The 16,280-nt window shown below is 37.7% G+C and overlaps 1 protein-coding gene across 3 annotated transcripts in view; it reads left to right on the top strand.

Annotated features, from left to right (window-relative positions):
• TMTC3 (transmembrane O-mannosyltransferase targeting cadherins 3) overlaps positions 1-14,839 on the top strand; it is a 45,336-nt gene extending 30,497 nt beyond the window's left edge. For all 3 annotated transcript variants that reach the window (XM_038401703.2, XM_038401683.2, XM_038401693.2), the window contains 6 exons: positions 2,954-3,074; positions 4,665-4,776; positions 7,595-7,698; positions 9,757-9,926; positions 10,544-10,770; positions 12,710-14,839. In XM_038401703.2, the coding sequence (XP_038257631.1) occupies positions 2,954-3,074; positions 4,665-4,776; positions 7,595-7,698; positions 9,757-9,926; positions 10,544-10,770; positions 12,710-13,527 (1,552 nt within the window). In that variant the 3' untranslated portion in view covers positions 13,528-14,839. The remainder of the gene's footprint in view (positions 1-2,953; positions 3,075-4,664; positions 4,777-7,594; positions 7,699-9,756; positions 9,927-10,543; positions 10,771-12,709) is intronic.
• The last annotated feature ends 1,441 nt before the right edge of the window (positions 14,840-16,280 follow it).

Here is a 16,280-nt window from a genome sequence, read left to right as displayed (position 1 = left end):
AAAATGATTACCAGTCAGAGGAACCAATGACATCTTGAAAACTCTCTCAGATTAAGGGCCTGTATGTAATTTTAAAATTACTTTTGTTTTAAATATACTACTTGAACTAAAACTTGGAGGTAAAAGAAGCTACTTTTGTTGGTTTATGTGTAGGATGAACATAGATCCCATACCGTTATCACCAGGTGCTTTCAAAATGTTGTTCTGCCTTGTGGTAGTATCTTGCTTTTAAAGTGTCTGCACTGTACATATGCAAATATGAAAGGCTAATGTACTTAATTCCATTGCATCACTTAATATTACAGGTTCAATTATTGTGAAGCAATCTTGGAATTCATATCACCACCTTCATAGAAGAGTATTTGGGTTTCTTTGTTTCCCTGATTAATTCACAGTCCTTTATCCTGAGCACTTTATTAGCTTTTAATATTTCTAATTCTTTGTGCCTTGTCATATCTGAATTGAACAGATATTTTACAGTTGTTTAAGTGTAAAATAATTGGGTTAAAATTTGTTTTGAGATTGAATTTGGAAACTGAATCAAATGTTAAGAAAGGAAGGTAGTCCTTACCTCCCTCTTTCTCCTGATCTACAAATTGTAAGCTCGAAGGATTTGACTTGTGTAATTAAGTTTCTATAATGTATTGGTAAAAAGCAAATTGGGGATGTCTTTCAGGTGATAGCGGAATTTACAGTGCAGGTAGTCTTTCATCTTGTAACCTGAGTGGTGCTTTCAAATGAGTGTATGGTTCACTACTGAGCATTTCTTCATGATTTTTATATTCTCTGTGATTTTCCAAAAGGTGTTAGTGTCAATAATTGTATTTTTCTTTCATAAAAAATTTTAAAAAATAAGTTTCTTTGAAACCAAATATTTTCTATTGCAGTGCAAAATTCTTTATTTCAGGTTACATACTAATGTTGCTGCTAAGTAGACCTAGCCTTTCTAAGCCTAATAATTAGTCCCATCTGTTTTTATATCAAAGAAACACAAATGTTTAATTTTGTTTTCCTTAGCATTGGTATACGCTTTCTAAAGATTACGCACAAAGATATATAAATTAAGAATTTGTTCTAAGGAGAATATGTTCAAACTTGACTTTTTTATACTTTTTTTAAAGGACAAATAGTGTCACCTGTATATACTGAACTGCATAGTTTATATAATGTACATATAAAATATATTTGTTTGCTGTATATTTAAAAATGTTGATTACTGGTTTAGTTTTATGAGATGCAGAGCTAAGGATGGACAGTGGCAGCTTCTGTGTACAGGGCCACCCCATAGGAGACATTGCACAAACTCCCAGTCTCACTTTCACAGCCCTAGGACTACAGTGACATGAGAGCAAATGCCCTATAAATGGACATGAGATTTCCTGCTGTCTGATACCTGCCATCTGCAGAGCCTTTCCCCTGCTCCCTGGACGCTATGTACATAGGAAGGTCTCAGGTCTCCCTGGACCATTCACACAGGCATCTAGAGGGTCTTGCGTAAAGAGAGAGGCCCCATTGTCTAAGGAAGGTGTGGGAATAGCATTAGCTCTCTTTTTGAAAAGAGAACTAATGATCTGGGTAAAGAGGCAATGATTGATATATAAATAGAATAATAAGGCATGTGCCAATTGCCATAGTTTTTCTGGCCTGTCTTCATCATAGGTCTGCACAATATCTAAAACATTTTAAATGCTACTGTAGTATAAAAAAGACTTTTTGTTTTCATCATGTCCCCTAGCGAAGCAGTAGTCCCTCACTCTTATTCCAAAAATAAAGCACACAGGGAACAATTATTATAGAACATACAATATAAGAAACAACTGACAACAATGAGCCAGTACAAGTTGTTTACATTTACAAGGTTGCATAAGATAAGCATTTTAAAAATTTCTTAAAACCAAACAATTTTTAAATGTATTTACCAGAAGGTAACACTGTCCTTACTAGTTTTTTCCCAGTGGATGGAGTATGATATAGGGTCCAAATGATCAGGCTGCTACTATATTTTCTATATCTCTCAGATAAATCAAGTAGCACCCCCAAAAACACCCAGTCTGGATAGAAAATAAACTCTAGAAGAAAGTTTCATCATTTCATGCCAAAAACGACCAATGTGGTCATCTAATCTGGCCTCCTGTATAACACAGGCCTTAGAACTTCAAAATAATTCCTTGTTGATGAAGTTGTATTGAGGAACAGACTGGTCACCTAATGCTGAATTTTTCTCATTATTTTCAGTTTTTAAAACTGATTTAAAAAAGAGCTAAAGATGCATTAAAACTTTCTTCCATTTAAGAAATTGTGGCCACAGGCGTTATGTAATTATGTTATGTAATTGTGAATGGACAAGTTGGTCCAGGAGACAACCTCTCCACTAAGATGATGTCCAAACTATGTAAAAGTTAGAGAAATTGTGCATTAAAAAGCTTGTATAGTAGGATGGTCCTGTATTAGACAAAGATGATGGAATAGATCACCTAGTAGGTGTTCTCAATATCTGCTTTTTAAAATACTTAAATAACTTTCTCATTTGACTTCAGGATCCCATTCATTGCCTTAATGTTGAATTGGACTTTTGAGTTTGTCATATGTAAGGACCTCCCGCATTGTTGTTTTAGTTTTAGAAAATTGTTGTGGATTATTGTAATAAACTTGTTTATCAAATGGACATTGTGACATTACAGTTGATACAGTAAATAACAAAAGTTTGAGGCTAAATATTCTGTTCCTCAAAGTTCAGAGTTTAAATTTAGTTGCTAGTGTTCAGTTGGAATAAATTACAATATCAATTGCAAAATAGTCTCTTTTCTTGCTTTAACTCACCAATGAGTAACAATTATACCTACTCTCTGGAAGGAGGTAAAATATCCCCCTTAGCATAATATTGAAATAGTGTAATGGTCCAGTATTTTTACATCTCTGGTTTTAATTTGGTTTTGGTTTTTTTGTTTAACAGTGTGCTGAGAAAGCTGTCCTGGGTTTGTCTGTCTGTAGTGCTATTCACTCATGCCTTAAAAACATTGCACAGAAACTGGGATTGGGAATCAGAATACACCTTATTTATGTCAGCTTTAAAGGTACAGTATTATGTTTCAAAGTGGCGTAGGGCAAGTAGATAATGGATCATTGGCTGCACTGGAAGAAGGACAGGAGACACTAGATGTGGTTTAATTAAGCCGCAGTTTTATGCTTAAATGTCTGGGAGTACCCAGCAGATAAAAATGTTCAGTTCTGGTAATTCCATAATTGTTTCAATAGATATACCTGGTGGACTTCCATCAGCCCTGCCCCTTACCCATCCTGGTCCCCAGCCAACCTGCTGATTGGACCTCGCCATCCCTTACCTCAAATGCGGTTTAAGTGGGGAGGGCTATAAAGAAGAGGGGATTGGGTCCCTGCCATTCCAGTCATAGGAGCCACAACCCTCCCCCTGTATTTCTGCTCCTTTAAAGACTACTTTGTTTAAATCTTTTGCCATTTCTGATCACTATCCATTCCATATGGAGTACCTGCACTGGACATCCACCCCACATTTACATAATTAGTTGCAATATCATAGCCTAACTCTCATTTCATGTTTGCTCCAATTAAGCTCCCCTGAACCTGCTATGGGGGAGGTGGAAATAAAAAACCGTTCTGTTTGGCCAATCTGGTGGTGAGTGAAAAATTCCTTCCCAACCCTTAAATAATGTAGCAACTAGTGCAGTGCCCACAGTGGATTCTGACAAACCCCAATATTTCACCACTTATGTTGGAGCAAGGGTGGGTGCTGCTCTGCCTGGTCCAGGTAAAACAGGGCTAAGTCCTGCCCTGGCATGGACCTATATAATTCCCCCTCTCTTTCGGTCACCTGTAGTTAGGATTGGTCAGTGTCCCAACACTGGCCTGGTGTGCAGCTGCAGCAAAAAGTCATTCCCTGGCTCTCTAGTCCTTAAAAGGGCACACACTGTTTTCCAGCAAGCCAGACAATGACCCCCACTACTTACTGTGCAGTGAGACCTTTTTAGCCAGTTTCTTCAAAATTCTAAGTGCAGCTGAGCAAGATAATATTGGAGAATTGCGGTATTTGGTTTACAAGTTATGTTACATCATGGCAATCCTTATGCCCAAATAATTGCTTCTTAGAATGTTTTAAAACCATGTGTCATCTCACATTGGAATTAATGTGCAAAAAAATAAGGTATTGGGGCTTTTTCTTGATTGTGAGTAAGCACAATAAGCACACATTTGAAGGCGTTATAGAGCATGGTTGATCATTTGGATGAACCCACAGGTGCATTTATTCTGTTGAGGACCAAATCTTTGAAAAATGTGAGCCCCAAAAATAAGCCATCTTTGAATTAAAGGTGAAATGAAGGAGTCTGTTTACTCTTGGATGCCCATTTCCCTTTAAGAATTGTAATACAGATTGGATAGTTTTGGGACTTTTATAAGGATTGAATTTGACAGAGCCTGGTAAATAAAACTGATCCTGGGCAACAAGTTTACTTTACTTGCTGTAATTCTCCCAATCTGTGATTTGATATTCTTTTTACATAGTAGTTTCATGGAATTTATGTAACTTTCTAAATTATTCGCTTTGCTTCTTTAAATGTATTCAGTATAGTTAAAAGCACTGTAAGTGATATATACTTGAAATTTAATATCTGTATGCCTTCCATATTCAGGTAAATAAGAACAATGCCAAACTGTGGAATAACGTGGGTCATGCTCTAGAAAATGAAAAGAATTTTGAAAGAGCTTTGAGATTCTTCATACAGGCCACACAAGTGCAACCAGGTAAAAGTTATTGATGAGTTGCATTTACTCGGGTGCATTCAGTGGTGTTGATGATTTCTTCTTAATAATTTGATACTTTAAGGGAATCTCTTTTTGTAATCTATTCTAAGTGCACTCTTTCAAGAAATTACTTCTGCATTAATTATGTTTGTTTCCATAAGTGAACTTTAAATCATGTAATATATTTAGTAGGTTGACTATAGCGAGATTATTCTCTGTAAGAAATGTGGACAAAATATTATCTTATTGTAAACTTTTCTGAGTGAAGTTTTGTGGATCTACAGAAATGCAGGGTTTTTAACCTTTTAAAAGGAATACAGTTTAAGTTGTAACAAAGACTAATGAAGCTTAAGTACATATGCAATATTACTACTAAATAAATATTCCTTATACTTTATGTATTGTTAATACTGTATTGACACAAAAGTAGCAGGTAATACTGTTATATTTTTTTAGTTTTCAAACCTATCTGAAAGGAAAAAGTAAATAACTTGCAGTTTAACATGCATATCATATTTGTGGAACACTACACACACAATTTGGTATGCTTTTTGACATTCTATACAATGCACAGTACATGTTTTATTATGTAGGATTTGTGGTTTTGGAGTGCATGATAATTAATTGTATGGTTGGGTGTTTTGTTTGAAATCCAAAGTCAATAGAAGTTTTGATTATTTTTTTTTATGCCGTTACCGCTATTAACAGGGTAGTAGCTGTTTAAAAACAAAGGGGAGAGAGTGAAAACGAATTATTGTCACCTAAGGTTCTTTGCACTTAAGTTGCCATGGTGAGAGAAAAATTACTAACCAAAAACCCTTATGATCATTTAGCTTTTGTATGCCACACTCTTTCTGTTTTAGTGGTTTGTTTGTGGTTTTGTAGTCTCAAAATGACTTCAAACCACTAGTACTATTACTATTTTCAAAAAGCTTTTGAAATAATTGTTTTGCTTTGTTTCATCTTGCCATTACTCAATTATGAATTAACCTTTTAAGTGCTGTGTATTAAACTATGGGTCACAAAACTGTTATAGATTGCACTCCACTTCCTTTATCAATAAAGATCTCTGAGATGAATATGTTCAAATAATTGTGTAAATTTAGCCAAAAGAAAGGAAAACAGAAATTTTCTAAAGAAAATTGGAAGTCCTAAAGAAAATTCCTGGCTTCTTGAAAGGTAACTCTGAAGAGTGGTTTTGTATTTTAGTGAGGTGGTCAGTATTCTGATCCATTTGCTGCTCTTATCAGAATCAGACTTTTAGTCGTCTACATCATGCAGGGTTTATTTGATTACTTCCTCTGCCTTATTCTGTAAAGAAGACCTAAAAAGTTCCATTGGGTTCTGTTTTGGGATGTCAGTCCTTTAAGCCCAAAGGGTATTTTGTTTGATTCAAGACTAGCACGTAAGGTCTGCCTTTGTCTGTAAAAGAACTTTGTAAAAATGCTTATAATCTGTTCTTTGAAAAGTGTCTCACTAGAAAGTCATATAAAAACATTAATCCATGTGAGCCGATTTGTCATCCTCTGTCAGTTCTACTGGAACTGATCTGCTGGATAGCCACGTAGAAAGTACTGCAGTCGTTCACCTCAGATTCTTTCCTAGATAATGTTCTCAGATATGGAATCAAAATGTATGGGATGATGTAGAAAGTATGCTTAGAACAATCTTGTTCACTGTTCTAACATTGAACATTGAGTGCTTTAGCCAAGAATCGATTTTTAGAGTTTGAAAACCCTAAAAGGGATCTACTGACTTCTTATGAATAAATAATCTTGATACAATTCTGCTTTTAATGTTTTCCTGTGTTACTTTTTCTTTTGTATATTGTGATACAGCAGGGCAAAGGAGCAGTGGGAGAGGGGAGATATATAAGCTCTAGGCTAATTAAGGCATGGTTCTCTGTACTCTAGGGAAGATTACTACACGTTCATTGGAGCACCTGTAGCCAATTTAAGGCCCAGTCAGGAACCTAATAAAAATTCCTGCTTCAGGCAGACAGTGTGTAGCAAGGACAGAAAGAGGACTGGAGTTTGGAGGTGTGTTGATGAGAATTGAAAGACCAGAGAACTGGAGGAAGGGAAACCCTTCCCCAGCGTCAAGGACTGAGGGTAACCCTGCCCAAGGTGGAAGAGGGTAAGAAACCCACAGGGATTGAGAGGGGCTGGGGCTCAGAGTGAGGAGCAAACCCAGACCTCTCCCCCATTTCCCTCTTCTACCACCTATCCAGACAACTAGTGGGGCCCTGGGTGCCCAAGAGTAGGGTCAAGGGGTGGCGTCCTAGCCCCCTGCCAAGAAAAGCATGGGACCTACCGTTCCAACATCAGCCATTTTGTCACAATGTCCATGTCTTTATAAAAGAGAAACTCTTAATTTTTATCTCCTGCTTACTCTTAACCTAAAGTCATAATTTTTATATAATTCTTATGCAGTGTAACTTGTCCCTGTGCAGAGGCTTGTACACCATTTTGGTTCACCCACAGTTAGTTATTGTGAAGATTTTTCTTTTATTGTCACAAACAGAACTGTAATTTTAGATGAGAAGTGTCAGGAAAAGTTAGAACTCTTCAGCCATCAGATGTATTTCAATAAAAAATTCCTTCTTTAAGAAAAGGAAAAAGGGGAAGATCCACAAGAAGTGTGACTAAAATCCAATTCATTTAGACTATTTTATCAGTTTTCCAGCAGGCATCAGTGATTCCTTAATATTCCTTTGGCTTACATTTATAATAGAGGCATTAATATTCATGAGGCATAGATTTTTAAAGACACTTACTTACGAGACATGAATGGAATTTCAAATAATTTTTTTTTAAAGATGATATTGGTGCCCACATGAATGTAGGAAGAACTTATAAAAATTTAAACAAAACCAAAGAAGCAGAAGAATCATACATGATCGCTAAATCACTGATGCCACAGGTAAGTAGTAATGTTTTTTAACTACCATCCTTTGAAATCTTTCTAGGTATGTCTACAGTTACGATGGTCTGTAGAGTACTGATGCTGCATACCCAGCTAGCGTGAGTAGGGCCCTACCAAATTCATGGCCTATTCTGGTCAATTTCACAACCAGAGGGATTTTAAATTGGTCAATTTCAGATGTTTACATCTGAAATTTCAGGGTGTTGTAACTGTGGGGGTCTCAATCTCAGAAAAAGCCCCAGGGAAGAAGCCCTAACTGGGTCACCCCGTGTCCCAGCAGGAGCCCTTGGGGAAGAAACCCTGAGCCAGGGTGGGCTGAGCCCCGACTTCAGCTGCAGGGCTGAAGCCTCAAGCCCAGATTGCCCTGAGCCCTGGCTGGGGGCTGGAAGTCCTGGTCCCGGGCTGCCTCGGCTGAGGTGGGGGAGAGGCCCTGAGCCTGGACTACCCTGGCTGCAGCCGGCAGGAGTGGGAGCCACTGGCGGAAGAAGCCCCAAGCTCGATGCCCAGCGCCATGGTAGGAATCCTGAGGTGGGAGGCAGAAGCCCAGAGCCCAGACACAGCCTGCCTTTCTCTGTTGCATGTAGCTGCAAATGTAGACAAAGTCTCAGTCATGTGCATCATGGATTAAAGATTGACTATTGTACAGCAAGTGCTTCTGCTGTTTCCTTACTTAATGTAAGGTTTTCCTCCTTCCCCCCCCCTCCTTCCTGCTGGTAATAGCTCATCTTAAGTGATCATTCTCCTTGCAGTGTGTATGATAAAACCCATTGTTTCATGTTCTCTGTGTGTGTATATAAATCTCCTCACTGTATTTTCCACCGAATGCATCCAATGAAGTGAGCTGCAGCTCACGAAAGCTTATGCTCAAATAAAATTGTTAGTCTCTAAGGTGCCACAAGTACTCCTTTTCTTTTTTGCAAATACAGACTAACACAGCTGCTACTCTGAAAACTATTATGAATAGTTTAAGGAAGTTTTAAGATACTGTCTCAGAAACGGGTGCAGTCAAAATCATTGTTAGTTTAACAAATATTAGTTTGACAATTGTTTTATTAAAATGAAGAATTTTTAACCTCTTTACTCTTTTAAACCCTTGTTATTATTTGATTTATTTTGCATCACCTTCCATTTGGCCAAAAAAACAAAAACTCCAAGCCCCACCCATTAAACAGTACAAAAATATATTGTTTCCCATGCACTGGCCATTGCTGCTGTTTGGGTTTCCAAAGCTGCAAGAGGATGTTTAACTAGAAAAACGGGCTGATTGAACATTTTTTAAAAAACCCAGGCATTTCTGTTAGATTTTAGAACAGTTTAGCTACTTGGCTTTGTCCTTAGCAATCCATTATCCAATTTTATACTCGGTACTACTTATTTTAGCAAGCTTATTTCTCATTCTTTTTTGATACTTTGATGTTATCAATCTAAAGTATGTGATTAAATTGTTGCTGTGTAGTGCAACAAGATGAGGATTATTGATGATCTGCTATACTTTAAAAGTTAGGGCTGTCCCGATATCCACCTCGGATAGTGGCCCATCCAGCTTTCATAGGAGCTTTGATGGTACGAATATAACAATAGGATGGAGAAGATAAAAGTGAAGTTAAAATGCCTGTCAGAAAAATATCCATGTTCCTAGTGAGTAGATGGGAAGGGTTCTGCTTGGGGCTGTTGGTGGGTAAGTATTTGCCATGGTTTATATTATTTAAACTATACTGTCGTCTACCTGATATTCCAGCTATAGTTTAAATTTTGTGCCACTGTGATTTTTAACCTACTGGTAAATTTATATGGCTTTTTTTTTTTTAAATAAGCTTCTTGGCATATCAAATTGCACTCTCCTGTTTTTTTTTGAAGGGAAGGGATTTATGATGTTTTAGAATGTATATTATCAGTGCTAACATGGCATTGTAAGTTCAAGTTGTTATATATCCTATTTTACCTTGATGATAAAAGAAGTTTGGAAAGCAGCTTTATGCGTTTAACTATATGCGTTTTCTGATTTTGTTTTTAACTTTCCACTGGTTTATTTTTTATTTATTTTTTTTTGGCCAGATTATCCCAGGTAAAAAATACGCAGCACGAGTTGCTCCTAACCATCTAAATGTTTATATAAATCTTGCAAACTTGATTCGGGCAAACGAATCTCGCCTTGAAGAAGCAGATCAGTTGTATCGACAAGCAATTAGTATGAGGCCAGATTTCAAACAGGCTTACATTAGCAGGTATTTTTGTTGATTTGGGGAGATGGTTTGTTTATTCTTCAAAATATACTAAAGTTTTGTTTAATATTACAGAACGCCAATAAACAACTTAATTTATTTACTCTATAAGGGAATTAGTTTTAAACCTGTTTATTTAAGAATAGGGAAAAAATCTGTCAGTTTCCATTTGAAAACAAGTTGCAGTTTTGTTGGTTGTAGTCAAATATCATAGTTCATTCCCAGTTTATGAACTTCTACTACTGGTAATTTGCCTCCAAGCTTCTTCTACGTTGTAACTTCATATGTCAGTATAAACCATCCTGCTTTTAAAGAATGCTTACTCACAACATTCTTTTTGTATCCTCTGTGGTTGGGGCCCCAAACTACAGCCTGTTCAAATGGAGAGTACAGCAAGCTCTGCCCTAAATTCCTGTGTCTGCAGTGTGGCCTTTTTAAAGCCTCCTGAATAGGTCTTCATTTTATATGAAATCCTATTATCTGATTATTTAAAGTTTTCTTTACTCCTGCACCACAGCCCTCAAATTTAGGGAAACAAACTGTGTTAATAACTTTATATTGTAAAATGTGTGTATGTTTCTTCGGCATGAAAGTTGAACAGAAATTTGGTTCCTCGACAGGGGTGAATTACTTTTAAAAATGAATAAGCCTGTGAAGGCGAAGGAAGCTTATCTTAGAGCCCTGGAATTGGACAGAACCAATGCAGACCTGTGGTACAACTTGGCAATTGTTTACATTGAACTAAAAGATCCAACAGAAGCTCTGAAGAACTTCAACCGGGCATTAGAACTTAATCCTAAACATAAACTGGCATTGTTCAATTCTGCACTACTCATGCAAGAATCTGGTATGTTGGTTTGCCTAAAATATCTACTCTATATTTGTATTTGGAAGAGAGGGTGGGGGCACTTGGTGGTGTGGGTTTTGTTTAAGGGTCACTGACACCATTTAACCCTTCCTTGGGGGAGGGATAGCTCAGTGGTTTGAGCATTGGCCTGCTAAACCCAGGGTTGTGAGTTTAATCCTTGAGGGGGCCATTTAGGGATCTGTCGCAAAAATTGGGGATTGGTCCTGCTTTGAGCAGGGGGTTGGACTAGATGACCTCCTGAGGTCCCTTCCAACCCTGATATTCTATGATTCATCACACACACTGTGATAAGCTTCTAATGATGTCTGACTTGTCATCTTTAGAAAACACTCACATTCTGTTTTTCTCAAGAACTGCAATTGCCTCTCATCATTGCCCCTCTAGGCTTTTCTAGACCCTATGAAACTTCTTTAGTTTTACCAAGGTTTTACTTGTGCCTGTAACCCATCTGATGTATGTGCTTGTTTTTAAGTCTGCTTTATTTTTCTTATTTTTAAGGTACCTTCTTATGCATATAGAGCAGGGGTGGCCAAGTTTATTGACCCTCTGAGCCACATATGATGATTTTCATAACCTCAAGAGCCAGGCGCACCTGCCAGGGCTCAGGGCTTCAGCCCCTGTAGGACTCACCTGCTGGGGCTTTTGGCTTCTGCCTGCAGCAGGGCGATGCGGCCTGAGGCTTCTTCCCTATGGGCCCCCCAGAGGCCAGAAGCCACGAGCTCCCCTCCCCACCAGTCTATTAGACAGAGAAGTGGGGGACATGGTGAGCTCCGAGAGCTGCACTTTGACTGTAAAAGAGCTGCATGTGGCTCACTAGCCACAGTTTGGCCACCCCGGTATACAACATACATAAAATGTTTGTCTCTAACTAGTTTCCCAAAATGCTTGTAAAGGTTGACAGCTATTTTACATACATTTATCTATTCACTAACTAAAAGTTTCCATTGACTTCAGTGGGCTTTAAAGCTGATGTTAAAACAATACCTGCCTCTTTCAATATGTTGCCTTGTAATGTCAGTGGCTAATGTAAATCTACATCAGTGTTCACTTATTTTGCTTAATTTCTAGTAGAAGTTTTTGTAAAGTATGATTACATAAACCCTGTATATGCACATTGGCAGTTACTAAGATTATGTGGCAAAAGTAACTAGTTCCAGATTTACTTTTTACGTGGAGAAAAGAAGAGTGAACTGCCTCTCAATAGGCATAGTGTGTATTCTACATAAAGTTGAGCAAAATCCCATACTAAAATATATGTAGCGGAGTATCATAAAACGGTGCAATGAGCCGTTAGTTAGTTTTCACCATAACCTGATCAGATGGCAACCTCTTTGCAGTGTGTGTTCCAGTATTTCAACAAAAATCATACCTGACAAAATTTGAAACACAAGAACTTTAAAAGGTGTAAAATAGATTACATGGGCTGTCTGTAATTGTGGAAGATTCTATGATCTTGGATTTGATATGCCGTTGGAAGATATTTTAGCTTGGCTTTGAGGTCAGACATGATGATCTAATTGTCCCTCCCAGCCTTAAAATCTATTCTTTAACAATAAAATGAGGTCTTTCACTCTGATTGCCTTTGCAAGAGCTATTTGTCTGAATTGACCTTTTCTCCTCATTCTGTTTGCTCACATCTTCTCAGCCTTGTAGAGATCCCATTATTTTGATCTATTATATCAAAACTAAACCTTCTTCTTCAAAAGGGAAGAGCACTATGATATAAATATATCTTTTATAGCCTTCAAAGATATTAAGCAGCATTTGAGACCCCACCATTTCTGCAGCTTTATTTAATGCTAAGCATATATAATATTAAAGAATGTTACGTTTTAGTTTAGGGGTTATGTTAACGTTTTTCAGGGCTATTCTAAAAATGTTTGCAAAAATATCTGTAATATATTTTCTGTCACTTTAGGTGACCCTACGCTTAGACCTGAAGCCAAGAAAAGGCTGTTAAGTTATGTGAAAGAGGAACCACAAGATGCAAATGGCTACTTCAACTTGGGTATGCTGGCGATGGATGACAAAAGAGATGCTGAAGCAGAGTCTTGGATGAAGAAAGCCATAAGGTTACAACCAGGCTTCCGAAGCGCTTTGTTTAATTTGGCACTGCTTTATTCTCAGACTGCAAAAGAGCTGATGGCTTTGCCAGTCCTGGAAGAGTTACTGAGATATTATCCTGATCATACCAAAGGTCTGATTTTAAAGGGAGACATCTTAATGAACCAAAAGAAAGATATAAGTGGAGCTAAAAAGTGTTTTGAAAAAATCCTGGAAATGGATCCTAACAATGTACAAGGAAAACATAATCTTTGTGTAGTTTATTTTGAGGAACGAGACTTAATAAAAGCAGAAAAATGTCTTGTTGAGACATTAGCATTAGCACCACATGAGGAATATATTCAACGTCATTTAAATATAGTCCGAAGTAAAATTTCATTGCTCGGTGCTGCAGAACAGTCAACATTTCCAGCAGATGGGACTGCAGCTGTTGGGGGAAAAAGAATTCCATTTGAAAACTTGAAAGAAGTAAAAAATGAACAGAAAACCACCCAGACATTGAATAGTAACGTTCACAAAGGACAGTCAAATAGCAAGAAACGAACAGAAAAAAATAACACAGACAAAGAGACTAAAAAAAAATCTACAAAAGAAATCAAAGACATTGAAAAAAAAAGAGTTGCTGCTTTGAAAAGACTAGAAGAGATTGAACGTATTTTAAATGGTGAATAGCCTTTATCATGTCACAATAGAGCAGGGGGAGGACACAACTTTTAAAAATTGCATAATGTTTGATCAACTGGAAATTAGACTGTGGAAAGAATATTGACAGCATATCATTTAACAAGCAGAAGAGGGCTGCTTTACAACACACAGTATAATCTGTCTAGAAACCTGTAACGTTTTAATCAAGTTTTTTGAGTTGGGGGTTGAGTATGAGAAGAAAACATGGATCTCCTAATGGTGAAGGATGGCACTCTAATGCTAAAATACTGGTGGCTAGAGAAACCCTGTAACAGTATTCTCAAGGAAGCATAAAAAAAATCTCAATGGAGAATAACGGAGTAACTCAGATACATTGTGAGCTTGATTGTGTATGATTCTATTTTATTAACTTTTTCTAAATTTCAGTACGTGTCAGCCATTGAAATCTTTCTAGGTCTTCACTATGCAGTAAACTTTTATTTGCATTACTAGTGTTCCAGAGCTTAATAAAGAATAAACACGCACTGTCACCAGTGGTATTTTTAAGGTAATTTTTTTCAAACAATATACACTGATGAAACAAAACTCTAAAGTAATAAATGCAACTGTTTTTCTAAATATGGGATGATACAATAATGTTTTAATTGTTCTTCATTTACTGTAAAAATTTGTACTATTTTATCTAACTGATAAATAGAAATCCTGTGGTGCTCTCATGACATTTTACTGTCGTTTTTTCCTTTTGAAAAAAGTGAAAATGCATCTTTCTCTAAGTTGTAAAAAATCATTGTACATCAAACCTTTGGGGGGTTTGGTTCATTTGCTTCCGGGTTCACTGGACACTGACAAATGCATCTCAGTAACTAGTATGCTATGCAGTTGTCCATGGAGCATTTGTATCAATTGATTCCATGGTTTAATAAATTATTCATTATGTATAGTAAACTGGCTTTATTATTTACATTCATCAAACAGTATTTTAGTCTTGTGACTGTCAACATAAACGAATTATAAAAATGATTTACCTACTCTTTAGGGCAGTGTTATAATAATTAAGCCACTAATTTCCACATTGTTTAACATAAGGAAATGTACCTTCTGATTACTTCCAAGCACCAAACTCCTCTATTGTTTGATATTTGGTCACCAAGTAAGCATGATTTTTTATTAAATATTTATTTTGACTACTGAATTTCTAAGAAGTTTCCACTAACATGTCTGTCACAATACACAAATGTAATTTCTCATATGAAACATTTTGTTTGATAATTTCAACGTTGTTTTTATCCTTGTGGTTATGCATATGTTTTTGTTTAAATATACCGTTGATTACCTAAAATTGCCTATTTGTCTTGCTTTACTGTAGATATGAAACATGAAAAGAATCATGAGAATTACAGTTTAATTCAATTACATTTTAATTGATACTGAAGCCTTGTTTCTTATGCGGAGTCTCCTTATTTATTTCAAATTATATTCACAGTAGAGTGAGCTCAACAATAATCAGATTTTTAAAGAGCTATTTTTGTTGGTTAGGAGTCCTCCTATTAGCTTAGTTTCAAGTAGCATAGATCTAACATTTCTGACTTAATTAAAATTAAATCAGTGGGGAAAAAAAAATCAATAATTTTACAGGCTGAATTTAAAAAAAGTATATCCTAAATAAACATTTAGTTTGGCAAATCTCATTTTATTAACGTGTTTTAGCTTTTCATTTCAAACAAAGAAGGAAAACAATTCAGGAAGAAATTAATATTCATATTTAGATGGTGGACTCTAGATAAGATCACAAAGGCGACCCTCAACGTCATCCTTCTGTACATAGTTAAGGGCACTCCGGTGCCTCCACTGCACTGTCTATACCACTATATTCTCCTTCCTCACCCAAAAATACCTTGTAGAGGCTTCTCCTTGATGGGGGGAGGGATAGCTCAGTGGTTTGAGCATTAGCTTGCTAAACCCAGGGTTGTGAGTTCAATCCCTGAGGGGGCCATTTGGGGCAAAAATTGGGGATTGGTCCTGCTTTGAGCAGGGGGTTGGACTAGATGATCTCCTGAGGTCCCTTCCAACCCTGATATTCTATGATTCTATGAAGTCCAGGGTTGATGCTATAGGGAGATAGATCAGTGTGAGGAGGGGTCAAAGTGCACATATCTTCCATTGGGCTCCATGGAAATTTGGTGAAAAAGATACTATGGGTTGCATTATCTTTTTCCACAAATGGTTTTATCTCCCTCCTCCTTGTAATCCCACAGCTAAGGAAAGGATCACAGCTCTAACCAACCACGGCAGGTATACAAATACAGGGCTCCTCTGCAGCTGACCCAGGCTTTCCATGGTACCTCAGGGATTTTCTAGGCTTGGGGGAGAGGGGTGTGGAAACCTCAGCCTTCTTCCCCTATGCTTTCTCCCTGTTCTCATGAGGTGCAGGTGGGAGGTGCAGGGTCTGGGCGGGAGTTTAGGTGCGGGAGAGGGCTCTGGTCGGGAGGCGCTTACCTCAGTCGGCTCCTGATTGGCAACGCAGCAGGGCTATGGCAGGATACCTGCCTGTTCTGGCTCCATACTGCTGCATGTGAGGTGGCCGGCATGTCTGGTCCCTAGGCAGAGGTGCCAGGCCTCTCTGTGTAGTGACCAATGAGAGCTGTGGGGATGGGGGCAGAGTGCTGAGATTCCCTGAATGCCCTTCGCCTAGGGGCTGTAGGGGCACAACGGCGAGCCAGTACTTGCGGCTCCAGCCCTGGGGCGGAGGCGCTAAGGCTCGTGGACCGGTGTTCAGCCCG

The sequence above is a fragment of the Dermochelys coriacea genome, chromosome 1 (genome assembly GCF_009764565.3).
Source record: "Dermochelys coriacea isolate rDerCor1 chromosome 1, rDerCor1.pri.v4, whole genome shotgun sequence".
NCBI lineage: Eukaryota > Metazoa > Chordata > Testudines > Dermochelyidae > Dermochelys > Dermochelys coriacea.
The sequence above is the reverse complement of the archived record's forward strand: the minus strand, read 5'-3'. Positions and strand labels throughout refer to the sequence as shown.